The 14390-nt window shown below is 54.4% G+C and overlaps 1 protein-coding gene across 1 annotated transcript; it reads right to left on the bottom strand.

Annotated features, from left to right (window-relative positions):
- Positions 1–3151: 3151 nt before the first annotated feature.
- LOC123595682 (liprin-alpha-1-like) lies at positions 3152–14230 on the bottom strand. The gene is made up of 5 exons (XM_045473356.1): positions 14212–14230; positions 12289–12368; positions 9028–9169; positions 4177–4328; positions 3152–3511 (listed from the first exon to the last, which is right to left on the bottom strand). The coding sequence occupies exons 2-5, from the start codon at positions 12348–12350 to the stop codon at positions 3343–3345; spliced, it is 525 nt and encodes a 174-aa protein (XP_045329312.1). The 5' UTR covers positions 12351–12368; positions 14212–14230; the 3' UTR covers positions 3152–3342.
- Between the last annotated feature and the right edge of the window lie 160 nt (positions 14231–14390).

Below are 14390 nucleotides of genomic sequence, written 5' to 3'. Positions count from 1 at the left end.
GGACTAGGCTCTGATAGAGCCCACGCACTGAGGACACCCACGATGCCTAGCTGTGGTAGGTGGAAGAGCACACTAATGTTCAAGCAGATAAGCAGAAGTTAGGAGTCATCTTAGATCATTGAAGCCTGAGCGGGCCACAGCCTTGTTACATACGAAGTCGGCCATTGTCCACCATTGTTCACATTCCGGTCAAAGAGCCTCTCATGGCGCCGTCGCCGAGGGGCTGGGGCAGGTCAGCATGTCACGGACCGACGACCAGCTGCATCTTCTTTGGCTGCATAGAGGACAGAGGGGAAGTGACCCAAAAGTCTGCAGGGAAAGTCTCTGCTGACCCAGCAGCTAAGTCACAAATGTCCTTTGGTCTACATTGTTTTCTCCAAGAAGGTGCCTTCCTAAAGTTTTGTCATCATCCAGAAATCAAGACTGATTGGAAATTAAAACACAAAAGTGTATACTAAAGTTACAGCCCTTTAAAATGACCTCGCTCTGCAATTTTGTTTACAGGTATTTACCCACATCCCTGACAGCCATCGGGCCCCCTGCCCAGAAGGCAGCCCCAGGGGGTAAAGGGAGACAGGGCCACACTTGTGCCAGCACCCTGACTGGGCACAAGTCAGCAGAGCCCTGGGCTGCCTGGGCCTGCTCCACCGTCTATGTGAAATCACCTCCCTGCCATAGAAGATACTACCTTTTCATTTTCCAAATAGTCTTTAAGCTGCAGACAGTGCCACACGCTGGGACAGTCCCACAGCACCCTTGCCCTTGCCCTGTTCTCCTCACAAGCATGGGTTGGTTCTTATGGCAATGACGACAGTCTTAAGTGGTGGTGTGGGAGGAAATCAGTCCCGGTTTTGTAGAAGGAGAATGCAACGTTTTGTGTCTTTTCAAATAAATAACTGAAACATTCCCCCAGAGCACGGGGCCCTGGATTGCAGTGAGATATCCGGCTACCCCCCAAACACAACTTACAGGCTCTATTCCCAGGCTGCAGCCAGCGAGTTATGATGTCAAAAATATTTCTGAAGACTATCAGTGTCAAATAGCAAAAAGGAAAGAAACCAAACTCCTCATCTCTGTGAAACTATTGGTTCCTCAATAGCTAATTGGTTTGTTTATTTTTTATAGTTTTTTTTTTCATTTTTGAAAGAGACAGAAACAGCAAGAGTGGAGCAGGGGCAGAGAGTTAGGGGGAGAGAGAATCCTAAGCAAACTCCCCGCTGTCAGCTCTGCGCCCACTGCAAGGCTCACATTCACCAAGTGTGAGAACATGACCTGTGCCGAAACCAAGACTCAGATGCTTCACTGACTGAGCCACCCCGTCGCCCCTCTTTTTAGAGTTTGAGAGAGAGAGAGAGAGAGAGAGAGAGAACGAGTGTGTATGAGGAGAAAGGGGCAGAGAGAAAGGAGGAAGAGGACCCAAAGCAGGCTCCACGCAGAAAGCAGCCAACCCACACTTTTTGTTACCTCTCAACTTGCAAAAATACACATTTCGGGGAGCAGTGGGGTGGGAGAACCAGAAGGCACTACCACGAATCTTACTGTTTTCATTACAGAAAGTATAAGGATGTGAAAGAAAACACATCAGCAACATCTAAGGGACAGAATTTTCCCAGCATGGTTCCAGGAGCAAAAGGTCTACTTTCAGTATCAAATTGCACATGGCCAGGTGGCAACTATCCAAGTTATTGTAAAACACTTTTATACACTTCAAACATAGGGACATTCAAATCAGACCACTGTTGAACAGTTTCCACAAATTTCCATTCCCAGGGAACCAAAAACCTGAGGGTTCCTACTGAATTGTGAGCAGTAACACAAATAACGGCATTTCAACTGAAGTACAACTGAGTGTGCCAGTCATGATCCTTATTATGAGTTCTGAGAAGGAGACTAGATTGAGGCAGACAGAAAGACAAACCAATGGACAAGTCCGGGGACTGACGGGGAAACAGCCTCTAGCGGGAAGGCGCCCTGTGGGCCCACTGTGGACGTGAGGCACCCCGCTCCAGACCTTGCAGGCTCTCAGGGCACGGAAGAGTGGCCACACGCCTTGCCTAATGTCCGGTGTATCACAGAGCCCACTGACTTCTGCCCTGGCTCAAGGCCCCATCCCGTCGTCCCACCATCTCCAATGTACCCCCGTGGCCCACCTCCTGCTCCACTGCGCTAGGCTGCAAACCATCTCTTCTGTTGAAAAGAGCTCACTTCTTTTAATCAGTTGTGGGATCACTGGGATATGGTTTCAACCTGCCTCCTTCATCCACTTAACTCAGCTCTGGGACACAGTCAACCCACGTGCGACATGCTCTGCAGTGGAAAGGCCCCGAGAGATATGCCCGCACCGCTCCTCTGGGCCCCCATCCCGGGCATCACAGCGCCTCAGCTGCTTGGTAGCAAACGAAACCCTCTGCTGTTACTCGTTGTCAGAATCAAGACCAGTTGAAAATAAGATGTACTGATTAGACTGCAAAGGTCAGAGTCTATTGAAGAGAAACTCAAACACTACAGGGGAAAGAAACACAGGGGCAGCCTAGTGAGGACGCCAGAGAGATCACCAGCATGAATGACAGGTTCCGAATGCTGGTGACCAGGTCCTCACAGGGGCTGCAGTTACACATAATGTGATGGAGCTTCTGTGTTCAAAGTATCTCGTGGATATTTAGATGCAGACACTCCTGAAAGCCATGTGACGGAAGTGCTCCCACTGTTCCCAGGTACAGGTGAGAAAACGGAAGCACGGGAATGCTAATATGGACTTTGCCCAGACCCCCAAACCCATCTGTGCAGGAGCCAGGCTCAGACGAAAGTGCGCTGGGGCCACACCCTCACGTGAGCCACAACATATCCTCCGTGCACAACTTCTCAAGGTGCACTGGGAATCCATGTGAGTCCCTTCAAGATTTCATACGTGCTCTACGTCCTCCAGGACCCACAGTTGAAGAAGAGCCTCAGGTTCAGCGTGGAGGCCATAATACTGCTCTGCCGCTATAGAGTCTATTGAGCAAACGAACAGCTACTGCTTTCAAAACAGGTACAGCTGAAAAGTGCTCAGCAAGGTGACAAGAAACACAACGCTTATTTTTTAAAGTTTTTGGTGTTTTTCAGCTTGTCCGCCCAATTTGCGGAGTCCCAGGGCACGCTGGGAAGGGTTTTCAATTCAGTGGCTGCAATTCAGTGGCTGTGGGGAAGCAGAGTGATGAAATGGGAGGTGGGGGGTGTCCACAGCCACGTGAGGTCTCCCGACACGGGGAGGGGTCTGCAGGCAGAGAGACCACGGATCTAGAGGAATGAGGCCAGTAAGACCACCCACACGCTGGAAACACGCAGGGGACACCAACCTGGTCACGCAGGCTCGTCGCTAGTGTGGCTGGGGTGGACCTTTTGTCTTCTGGCGAGCAACCAGCGGATGGATTTGGTGATGCCCTTCTTCTTGGGGGCGTTGTTCAGTGAGTCCTGGCAATTGTTAGTGTTGCTGACGTTGCTCGAGGGGCCATCCTGAGAGCCCGAGGATCTGGGGGACGCACAGGAGAGCATCTTCCACGCGTGCTCGTCACCCGACACACCGCCCCGCGTGATTAGAAGCACAATCCCCCAGCTTCTAGGGAGGGCTGCGCCCTGGGAGCTGACACTCTCTCCCTCCCAAGTATATCTGGAGTCTAAGCGCCTTGGGTTGAGAACGCTCAGCACCCCTCCCTGGCCGTGACCCGGGAGCACGGAGGACACGCACACCTGAGCCACCCCAGGACGTGGTGTGAGTAACAGAGAGGCTGCTGGAGCTGCCTGGTGGGGGTGGGGGGAAGAGAGCATGGCTCCTGACAGCCCCACAGGGCACAGTGCGGCCCAGGGGAGGAGCCCTAGGGAGCATGTCACCCAGGATCCACCGGGAGGAAAAGGGAGGTCTCAGGACGGCTGGTGCGTAGGATCTGAGCAAACGAGGCTGCCCTACAGCCACCAGCATCACAAGACTCTGGTCTTTCCCACCTGCCTTTTGCTCTGCTGGCCACACCCAGGGCACCCAGGCAGGTATCCCAAGAACGCCGTGCACGTAAACTCAGTTCATTGGCCTTTCCTTGGAATCGCTGTTCCGACCCTTTCTCCCCCATGTAGAGATCAAAGGTTTCTCAGAGCTGAAAACCAGCGCACAGGCATGTCTCCTATGATGCCTGTGCCCCTTACTTTGTGGCGTCCCTGATGTCCTCGTGGCTGGCTTTGTGCAGTGCCCCTTGCTGCAGCCTGTCCAAGCTCAGGGACCTCTGGGAAGAAGGAGCTGATGGTACACATCGTGTCCTTGTCACCCTGTCTTGTGACTCCTCCTCCAAAGGCAGCAACTGTGGGGTGGAGAGGAGAGTGACATGAGTTCACCGTGCACCCAGACAGAGGAGCACACAGCCCTGAAATCACAGCCAGCAACTCATTTGAAAAGCTATGAGCTGTGCTTTGTGCAGCGTCCAAAACGCCTTCCTAGGATCGGCCTAACGCCAGGCGAAAGGGTGGATTCGCGTCCAGGCAGTGGGCCCACTGAGACCCCCAGCCCATCTGCACCGAGGGGTGTACCCTCCCCAGGACCTCGCCCCACCAGGAGCCCGGCCACCGAAGGTAGAGGCGGAGACCCAAACCATGTCACCGTACACCACGGCCAGCTGAGAAGGAAGGTGTTTGTTTCCTGACGGCATTCAGGGCAAACCCTGGCGAGCACGGAGCCCTCCCACGCACGATGGTCCAAAGCTCTTTGTTTGGGGGAAGTGGAGGGAGCTTGTGGCCTAATCCACTGTCACTTCTGGTAGCGATGCAAGGCTGGAATCTACGGGGACGTGTGTAAAGTGACAAGGCACCCAACCCCCTGACCCCACACTCGGGTCTGACTTCTGCTTCTCGGGGACATTTCGGTTGATGTTACAAACTGATGGACTCATCTGCAGCTTACAGACAGTCTGCTCGACACGGTTGAGACACAGTGTCCCTTGGCTGCCGTCACGACAAATGAACCCCTTCAGATTCCATTTTTCCTTCTGTGACAGGCTGTGGGTCTGCGGCTATGTGGCTGTGGGCCCTGGAAAGGACCGTGGGGCCACGGACCCACCAGCGTTATGACCCTTGACAGGTCCTGGTGGTGAGGCAGGGCCGGATCTCATGAGACACACGTGTAGGACTGGCGAGACAGGCACAGCCAACTGGGTTCGTACCAGGACCTCCGAAGCTGCGTGGGGCTCGGGACACCCATGGCGGTCAGCACCAAGCGGAGCTGAGCTCAGGGAAGACACAAGCTTAACCAACAGCTCCAGAACTCCTGCCTCCTCTCCTGATTTCCTGACAATCATCAGACAACAAAAGGCTACCTTAACAGGCTACAAATTATCCACATAAAACCAAACAGGGTCAGACTCAGTCAACACAAGTAGATTTCACACCCAGGTGGAAGCAAAGATATGGAGAAGACAAACACCAAAAGGGAACAGGACAGGGAGCCACACCAGCAACCAGGCTATGAGGTGAGCAGAGACGGAGGGTTCTGGGAGCACACCCTCCCCTGTGTCACAGCGCAGTCCACGCACAGGCCCCCGCCCAGCACTGGGTCCTGCCAGACTTGTGCCTATGGGCCATTTCAGTCTCAACCAAAACGGGAGGCTCCCGCGAGGCTGGGAAGTGCAACGCCCGTGCTGGCCCTGTCCGCATGGACCTGACACCCACTGCCCGTACACCTAGACTTCATCCCCCAAAACCTCCAAAGAGCCCTCCAAGTAGCCATCAGTGAGCTGCGGGAGCAGGCCGTCCTGCCTGGGTGTTCATCACACGACCCTCTGTTCCTTGAGAAAGTCTTGCTACAGAGGAAAAGGCAGCACGAGCCAGCAGAATGCAGGGCGTGCTCTGTGCCCCGGCGCCGGTGTGAGCTCCTGTTCTCTGAGGACCGTGCACCGATGGGCAGTGTGTGGACACCCCAAGGGCCATGAACCTTTCGCTGTCCTCACTTACCAGGAGAGCAAAGCAGGAAAAAAAGACGGTGATGAAGACACCCCGGTCACAAAACAACCAGTGACCGAACTGGCACTTGAACGCAAGAATTCAACTGAACGGACACACCGTCTGTGCAGCGGAGGGGCTCCCCCAGCTGTCGCCCAGCTCTGTATCAGAGGCACGGCCCTGTCGGCGCATGGCTGGGAAGGTCTGGGATGGGGGTACGGTCCAGGGAGCAAGGCATCCCAGTTAGGAGGCGGACTCTCTGGTCGAGGGTTCCGTCCCGAGGCACGGAGCTTCCCCTGAGAATGGGCACACCCACATCATTGTCCTCTGGACACAGGAGGTGTCCTGTCCCGGCGAGGGGCACTGTAAATGGGAGAAGGGCGCCCCAGCAAAGGTGGGGTATGTGGCAGAGTGGTGTCGCGGCCAGTGTTTGCCCTGCAAAGTGTCCTCATGCACAGGACCCGGGCTCTCAGGCTCTGCTTGCACATCTGGAAATGGGCTAACCACACAAGCTGTGGCTCGTGGGGATGTCTGTGAGGGCCAGGTCACAGGATCCTAAACCACTGCACACACCAGGTGGCGAACCCTAAGAGCTCTCTGAATGCTGCTGGCTACGGCTGTCAAAAGTGGTGATCCCGAAATCGAAACTCTACGGCACTGCTTCCGTAATTTCTCTTCCTAGAAACTTCTAGGTCTCACGGAACAACGTTCGCAGCGAGCAAGAGACAAACGAGAGACAACGGTGAGCTCTGGTGGCCGTCGCAGGTACCGTGGAAACCGGCCGCCACGCTCGAGCCCCCAGTGGCTCCTGGACTTCCCCGCACACGCCAGCCGCTCGTCCTTACCCAGCTGTGGTGCTCACTGTGAAGAGACGGGCACTCTCCCCCACACCACAGACAAACACAGCTAGGTTGCACTCCTAAGCACTTTCGCTTTCTCCGATGCTTCCTGACATCACTAGGCTGACAGAGGCATGCAAAGGAAGGAAGAGAAATCACATTTACTGCACACTTGGAAGTTACCATTTCCAAGACCAAACGAGCAAACATATTTTAAAGAGAACAGCAGGATGGATACAATTGAGAGAAGATTTAGAAACAACCACGACTGGAAGCAGAACTTTGTTCCACCACACATCTGAACGTAATAGGTTATTCGACATTGACCAGAGACACTACCAATGATCACTCAGGGACGTAAAACTCCATCACAACATACACAACTTATTAAAACACGGCATCTTGTAGAACAAAGACATCTAACAGGTGCCTATTCTAAACTTTCCTGTAACTGTTCTCCTTGTTGACAACCAAGTTACACTTTTACAGTATCACCCTAGGGGATGCCGAAGTTCCCGCAACACCTTGTGTAACACCAAACAAACCCACTCTGTTAACGCCCTGCTGGACGTGAATGTGAAATCCTGACCTAGAATTTGATTGACAACCTCTCACGAATCGCCGTGCTGGTTACAGGAGGGTGCCCTGGGCAGGTACGTGATAAAAACGGGCTGAGGGGCAGGTGACAGCTTCACGTTGTAGGAGTCCTGAGTTTCAGTGTAGAAGGCAGTACTTGTGCTCAGTAAGCCCATGAGATCTGGAGTCCTGAACACGAGTGTCGGCACCACAGAGCGTGCTGTCTGTATCGAGCTTCCGTTCATCTACGGTCAGTGCCTTATCTCTTTTGAAGAAACGCTTCGTTTACAAATTATTATCTAGATCATACCCGTATCCACCTGTACTATACAGTGATACGCTAACGACAATTGATCACTATTGGGGCAAAACCCCACTGTCTACTGACAAATGAAGGTACAGGAGAAACAACACGAGCCAGCCACGACTGACCACAGACCCTCCAGGGCAAAACAACAAAATAACAGAACACAAACCGCAGAACTTTTACCTTGTGTCTCCTTCCAGCTAGCACTGTGTCTCTGCTCCCAACCAGAGTTCAAGTTCTCCAGAAAGCTGCCCCTACTGTGTCTACACAGACTCTGGAACTCGGGTGAGTTGGCTTTAGCGCAAGGGCTCCTGGACCAGACTGCCGTGGTCCTCGGCCTCCACCTTGCCTGGCCCCACCCAGCATGACCAGGCCACCGGTCTCCCTTTCCCCGAGCACCGGGCTCACTGAGCTCCTTCCCCCTTGTGACCGCTTGGTCACACAGTTCTGTCTCTCTCTCTCCACTGCCACACTGGGCAGTGCCCAGAGAGCCCCCCTTGGACTCTGGGGCTATCCACAGGTGCCCATCTAGGGACTTTTCAATCATCTGTCAAACAGAAATAGAGAACTAACACACATATCACCTTTTACTTCCCGTTCGCTGCTGGTCTCCCCTCACTACACTGTGCACACAGAGGGGTGCAGGCCTCTCCTCTGACTTTTTAGCTATTTATTGTTTTCTTTGTTTTATTTCAAGTGGGGGAGGAGCAGAGAGAGGGAGAGAGAGAGAATCCCAAGCAGGCTCTAGGCGCGGTCAGCGCAGAGCCCCATGCGGGGCTGCTGGGCTCCGGGGCTCGATCTCACAAACCCAGAGATCGTGACATGAGCAGAAATCAGCAGTCGGGCGCTTGACCGACTGAGCCACCCGGCGCCCCTCATCTGGGTTTTTCAGTCATGCTGCACCCTAGCTCTGGGACGATGTCTGCACCAAACTTGTTCCATGACTACAGGTGCTCAAAACTTACCCAAATATATAAAAATATACGCGGCTGAAGAGCCAAAGGACGAAAGTCCTTAAACTCCAAAGGTGACTTCTTTGTTGTTTAAGGATGAATACACGTGTTCCCTTCACCTTCATTAGCGTTTCAAACCCTTACTAATTTGCATTGTGCTGTGCTTAACACTAGGTCCTATCTTAATCCACATTGCTACTTTATACAAAGAGAGAACAAAAGCTCTCAAAAGTAAATTCTAAGGCAGCCAAAGAAGAATGGGGGAAGCTGAAAAGAGAAAGCAGCCTATCGGTTCTTTAGTTCCAGAAGAGCCTCACAGACAGAGGAAAAGGCAGGTGACATTGGAGCAGGCAGGTGGGTCCCATGAGAGCCCCCAGAGGATGGAGGTCCTTGCCTTGGAAGGCTCATGTCGCAGACGGGCCACACGGCCTTTCTGGCGGCGCCGCAACACCGCGCTGCTGCTGCTGCTGCTGGCATCCGTGGGGCTGTCCGCCAGACGGAACCTGGAAGCTGGGACGCTGCCGACGTGCGTCCGCCTGAAATACGGACGGAAACAATCAAACAAACACGCACACACACACCAAGGTTGTCATCTAAAGAAAAGTGGACTTTGTCAGCCAGGCCAGAACCCGTCAATTGGGAAAATGAGGTTACAGAAAAAGGTCTCCATGGAAGGCATCCTTGCCCCTGGCTCCAGTGCAAGCCCGCTAGCCGGGACCTGTGGAGACAGGGTCTCCCGGGCCCAGCAGGTGCAACGCATCCCCGCGGCCCTGACGTCCCCGAGGTGGAGCAGCGCCTGCCCCCAGTCAAGCTGTCATCCTGCGTGTCTGCACCACCTCCTGCCCAACTGACCGGAAAGCACTCCTGTACGTCCCTCTGGCCTTCACCTGCCATCGGACCACGTGTGCCAAGGCCTTCGCTGTGATGCCAGGTGACCCCAGGTTTCCCTCCTCCAACCAGTATCGGGCGCCCCAGGGGCATCCGCGGCAGGATCCTCGGGAACCACACCTCGCACCTCCCGTAGACAGGAGGTGGCAGTGTGCCCGGTGTTTCCGAGGCAAAAGCGTCTCTGGCCTCTGTGCAGGTAGACTAACAGACAAATGTCCCCCTTGGCCATAGAAGTCTCCAGAAAAGTTCCATGGAGCCCCGAGCCCCTAGGGGGAGTCACTTAATTGGGCTGTCAGCTGCTCCCCTCAGCAAAGGCTCTGGGCACGAAGCGGTCAGCAGCTGTGAAGGAGCACCCGCCAGCCCACGTGCCCGGCCTCAGCCACGGGCTCACCCTCCACACTTGAACCCTGCACCGGAGTCCAGTGGCTCCTTGCTCTCTGGAAAAGAAGAGAGGCTGCCTTCCATTTCACAAATCCTTATGGTCTCGGGAGACAGAACACGCCCATCTGCTTCACATCAACTACAGAGGGGGCCCCCGGCGTCACCCCTTGTGGCCTGGAGACAGAGCCACCACGACAGGGCGTCTCCTCTGTGGTGCTTCAAGCTCTTCTCTGCGGCCTTTCAAGAAACGTCATTGACACGTGCTGCCTCAGGGTACTGATTGTTTCTAAGACAGCCAAGTCAGAACTGCCCACTGGCCACAACCATCTTCCCCTCCTCTGGTCCCCCCATTGCCAGAACAACTGCTCACCTGAGCTCAGGTGGTCTAGCTTCACCGCTGTGGGGCCCCGACACATCGCCAATCGGGGAGAGCCACACACGCCACCCCGCATGTGACCTGGCATGGTCCGTGGCTCCTCCGAGGTTCGCGTGTGTCCCCTGACTCTGACACCCTATCTCAGGCTCCCTGGCTCCCGACCCCACCACCCTGCATCCAGTCCTATCCCAGAGCTCTCTCCCATCTGCCCCGCCTGCGTGTGGAAGTTGGTCCGTCACCTTTCTTTTCCTCTGCAACCCAGACCGTGTCATCTTGCTAGAGGAGGACCCAAACAGAAGACGTGGCTGTGAGGTCGTGCCAGGAGGGCTCAGCTGTCCAGCCTGCCTGCCGCCTTCTCAGTCTCGTCCCCACGGCCCCCGGCCGCTCACGGTGACACAGCTCCCACCAGCCTCTCTTCTGCCACCACACGAGAGACCACATTGTGAGACGGCTTCAAACACACCCTGTTCCTCAGCCGGTCTCCTGCCCGGGGTCTTCTGACCACAAGGCCACCTGTGACCGCGGCCAATGCCTCCGCAACCACCGGAGCACTGCGATCCTCTCTATCCTTCTCCTTGGCCAGCTCACCTCAGGCGGGTGCCGGGCGTGGACGTCCCTCTTATGGCAACTGCCCCAGGGTGCCACCCTCCAGGGGCCTGCACAGCCCCTTCCCTTGAGAACTCCAACATGCACTCGAGGGGCCTGCACCGCATCCACTGTTTGCTCCCTTGGCCTCCTCACACATACCCGTCTTCAAGCCCTGGAACGGTGACACTCAGCACACGGGTGTCTTGCTGGCCAGGATCTCCGTCAGCCACCCAAGAGGCTGCTCTGTGCCCGGATCTTCCCGTGTGCTTCTCTCTCCGGACACACATTCGCTGTGCCACCAGTAGTTCCATGGACAGGGAGCACCGCTTGTGACTCTACCTGCACTGACTTCTCTCTCCTACAAGCAGGCTCAACAAGGACAGCCGCAGCACACCCTCGACTCTCCCGACAGCCCCCGTCGACAGCCGCACAGACCCCAGTGAGGCCTGAGGGGGCCTGCCTTTGGAGCCGGAGCCTGCCCCCTGCACCTAAGGGGGCCCAGTCAGCTACTCGAGGCACCGTCACACCAGAATGACTCTCACATGGTACCCATTTCCTACAAAGAAGCAAGCAAACCTTTTAATACCTTGCTGACAATTACTGTCTGCGGGACGCAGCTCACAAGCCGGCTGACCCGCGCCCTCACAGGCGACTCACCAACGTCCCGACAGAGTTACGGCGATTACATGTCATTCTCCAGTCTTTTCAAAAATATAAGAAACTGCGAGCACTGCGCTAACCCCACCAATGTCAAGGTGACCTTCACAACCATGGCCACGTGTGCACTCCCATGGTGACCCCACTGGCCTTGCGGAAGGGACCATAGCTTCCAGGGATGCTGGGCCGAACCTGGCACGCTGGACCCCTCCTAGCCCCACACCATCACCGCCACACTCGGTGGAGGGAGGCCGCAAATAAACCCACCCAAACACGAACAGAACTTCCCCTAACTTCCACTCCTCCTCCCATGGCTGTGAGCTCTGTCATGCCTCCCGGTCTCCTGAGATTCCAAACCTAACGTCTGGAATGAGGTTTTACTTCTCCCTCTTGCCAACTACTAAGCTACCGGCTCCCTGAGCTACATCCAGTCACTCTGCCCATTCGGCCAAGGGATTCCTCTGGAAGATACACAGCAGGTGCTAACGTATGTGTTTGTGAGGTGGTTCATGTTAGGCATGGTGAAGGGCAGTGTCCCCCCCAGCCCCGCCCCATCATCAGTTAGCTGGTACCTGGAAAATGGATCGCGTCAGACTACAACACACTCAGGGTTATTGTGTGTAACTCTGATCCGGTTCGGGTCATACCATAGCACACCCACGGTTCTACTTTGGAACCATGAGCTGGTTCGGGTCATACTGGTGACAGAGGGAAGCCGCCCCCAGCCGCATCTCAAACAGATCTGTGAACCGGGAAATGTCATACCCGTGGTGAAGTGAAGAGCCTCTTGGTCTTGCCCGCTTTAATATACCACTCACTGCTTCCATCTTCCGTAGAAGGCGATCCTGCAAAGCAGCAAACGACAACGACACTCGTTGCAAGCAAGGTTAACGATTCTTTGCATCAAGAGTCCGTTCAACACAGAGCACAAACTGGTAGTGGCCAGAGGAGAGGAGAGTAGGGGCGATGGGCAAAAGAGATGATGGTGATTAGGAGGCATCAGCATCCAGATATCAAATAAGGCCGTCTCGGGGATGAAAAGCACAGTCCAGGGAATACGGTCCGTGATACCCTAAGGACCCTGTATGGTGACACACGGTGACCACAGCGATGGTGACGAGCACAGAGTTACGTGTGCAATTGTTGAAACGGTATGCTGTCTACTTGAAACTGATACAACAGTGTAGGTTCATTAGAATTCAAGAAAAAATGGAAAGCACTAGTTGCATCAAGTGTGCTGAAATGCTGACCATCATAACCACGATGGGTAAATTCAGCAGTTACAAACCCCAAGACCGTTCTCTCCGAGAGTCCTCCAGTAAACACCCGGATCACCAAGTGGACGTCCTAAACCCTACTGAACAGTTAGGTCTCAGGCATAGCAAGGTTACAGAGGAGAAACACCGAGCCACTGGGACTTCTTCCTAATTATGTAGAGAGGAGCAGGACTTTCTGGGCGGTGGGGGAATAGCCCTTCTGTGCAATAGGCACGTGCTCCGTCGTGGACCCTCTGCAGCCCAGCCTCACGTCTGCACACGCAGCCCCAGGGAGCAAAACCGACGAGGAGCTTCGGTCACACAACTACCCCAGGGGCAGTGCCGTCCCAGGCCGGAGACACCGCCGCACGTGGCTAACTGAGCGCCCAAAATGGGGCTGGTCCCGACCACAGGGGATGGAACTGTGAGACGCCCCGTGGGTTGCAAGGGCTGAATGTGGAAAAACATTGTAGAGTAGCTCCTTCACGTCTACACTATTTACATGACACAATAACATGTTGCCTGCATCGGGCTACATGAAAACTAACATCACCCGTCTGTTTGACCATTTCAAATGCAGCCGCGAGAACCCTTGGGATGACGCCCGTGTCACCTGTTACCTTCCTGCTGGGCAACGCTGCACTCAACGAACGGTTTACGCGAACATTTTAGCTTTCGAGCGAACCCCCGAAGGGACTCAGAAATCTGAACCCCATAGGCTGCTCGGCTCCAAGTCCGCCACATGCGTGCTATTCAGACTTGCGAGCGTGGGGCCGCTCGAAAGCACATTGGTGGCTCGCCTTGGAGGAAGTGTGAGCCCCACAGGACACCTGCTCCTTTCCAGTCTCAACCGATCACTGAATGAGTGAGAGATGGAAATACCTTCTCACGTTGCGTTTCTTCTAACTGGTTTCAGATTGCCAACTTCTCCTAACAGAGACTTCTGAGAAAGGTACTGACAGTCCTTTAGTGTTGATTCTTTCAAACGTTCCACATGCTAGAGCATGCCTACGTTTCTCTTTACGATAACGCAGCGCCACAGACAAGGCATGGAGCGGATGGCCATACCAACGAACAGGGTCACATGACCACAGAGTGAAATGCTGTCTGTGAAACTGCAGTAACAGCCTTTACTCATACTTTGTCCATGTGCAATTTCTTCACGGATCACCGTCTGACTGTAAGTGTGACAGGTTCCTAAGTTTACTTGCAGCAGGTACACTGGTTTGTACTAGCTTTTAGGGTCTGTGATGCCTCAGTCACTTGGGAAACCTGACCTAAGTTTCGTACATATACTTCCAATCTCACATACAACTATTCTACCGAAAGGCTGGCCCCAGTGATCAAGGTAGAACCTCACGTGGGGTATAATAACGCACCTCATGATGGGTTTTACCCAAAACAAGTGTGCCGTGTAATTAGCATTGCTCACTGGTGTCTGCAAGTGCCAATCTGAGGGAAGATTCTGGGCTCATCTACAGGGACACAGGTGTAACCAGAACCGGTAGTATCAGGTCCGCGTCCAACTGTCACCACCAGAGCTTCTCTCACAGAGATCCTATGATACTGCTTCCCTCCCGTTACACCTCAAGTGTATCCGTTATGATGGTG

The sequence above is a fragment of the Leopardus geoffroyi genome (assembly GCF_018350155.1).
Source record: "Leopardus geoffroyi isolate Oge1 chromosome D3 unlocalized genomic scaffold, O.geoffroyi_Oge1_pat1.0 chrD3_random_Un_scaffold_47, whole genome shotgun sequence".
NCBI lineage: Eukaryota > Metazoa > Chordata > Mammalia > Carnivora > Felidae > Leopardus > Leopardus geoffroyi.
Note: the sequence above shows the minus strand (reverse complement) of the source record. Positions and strands in the feature narration are given on the sequence as shown.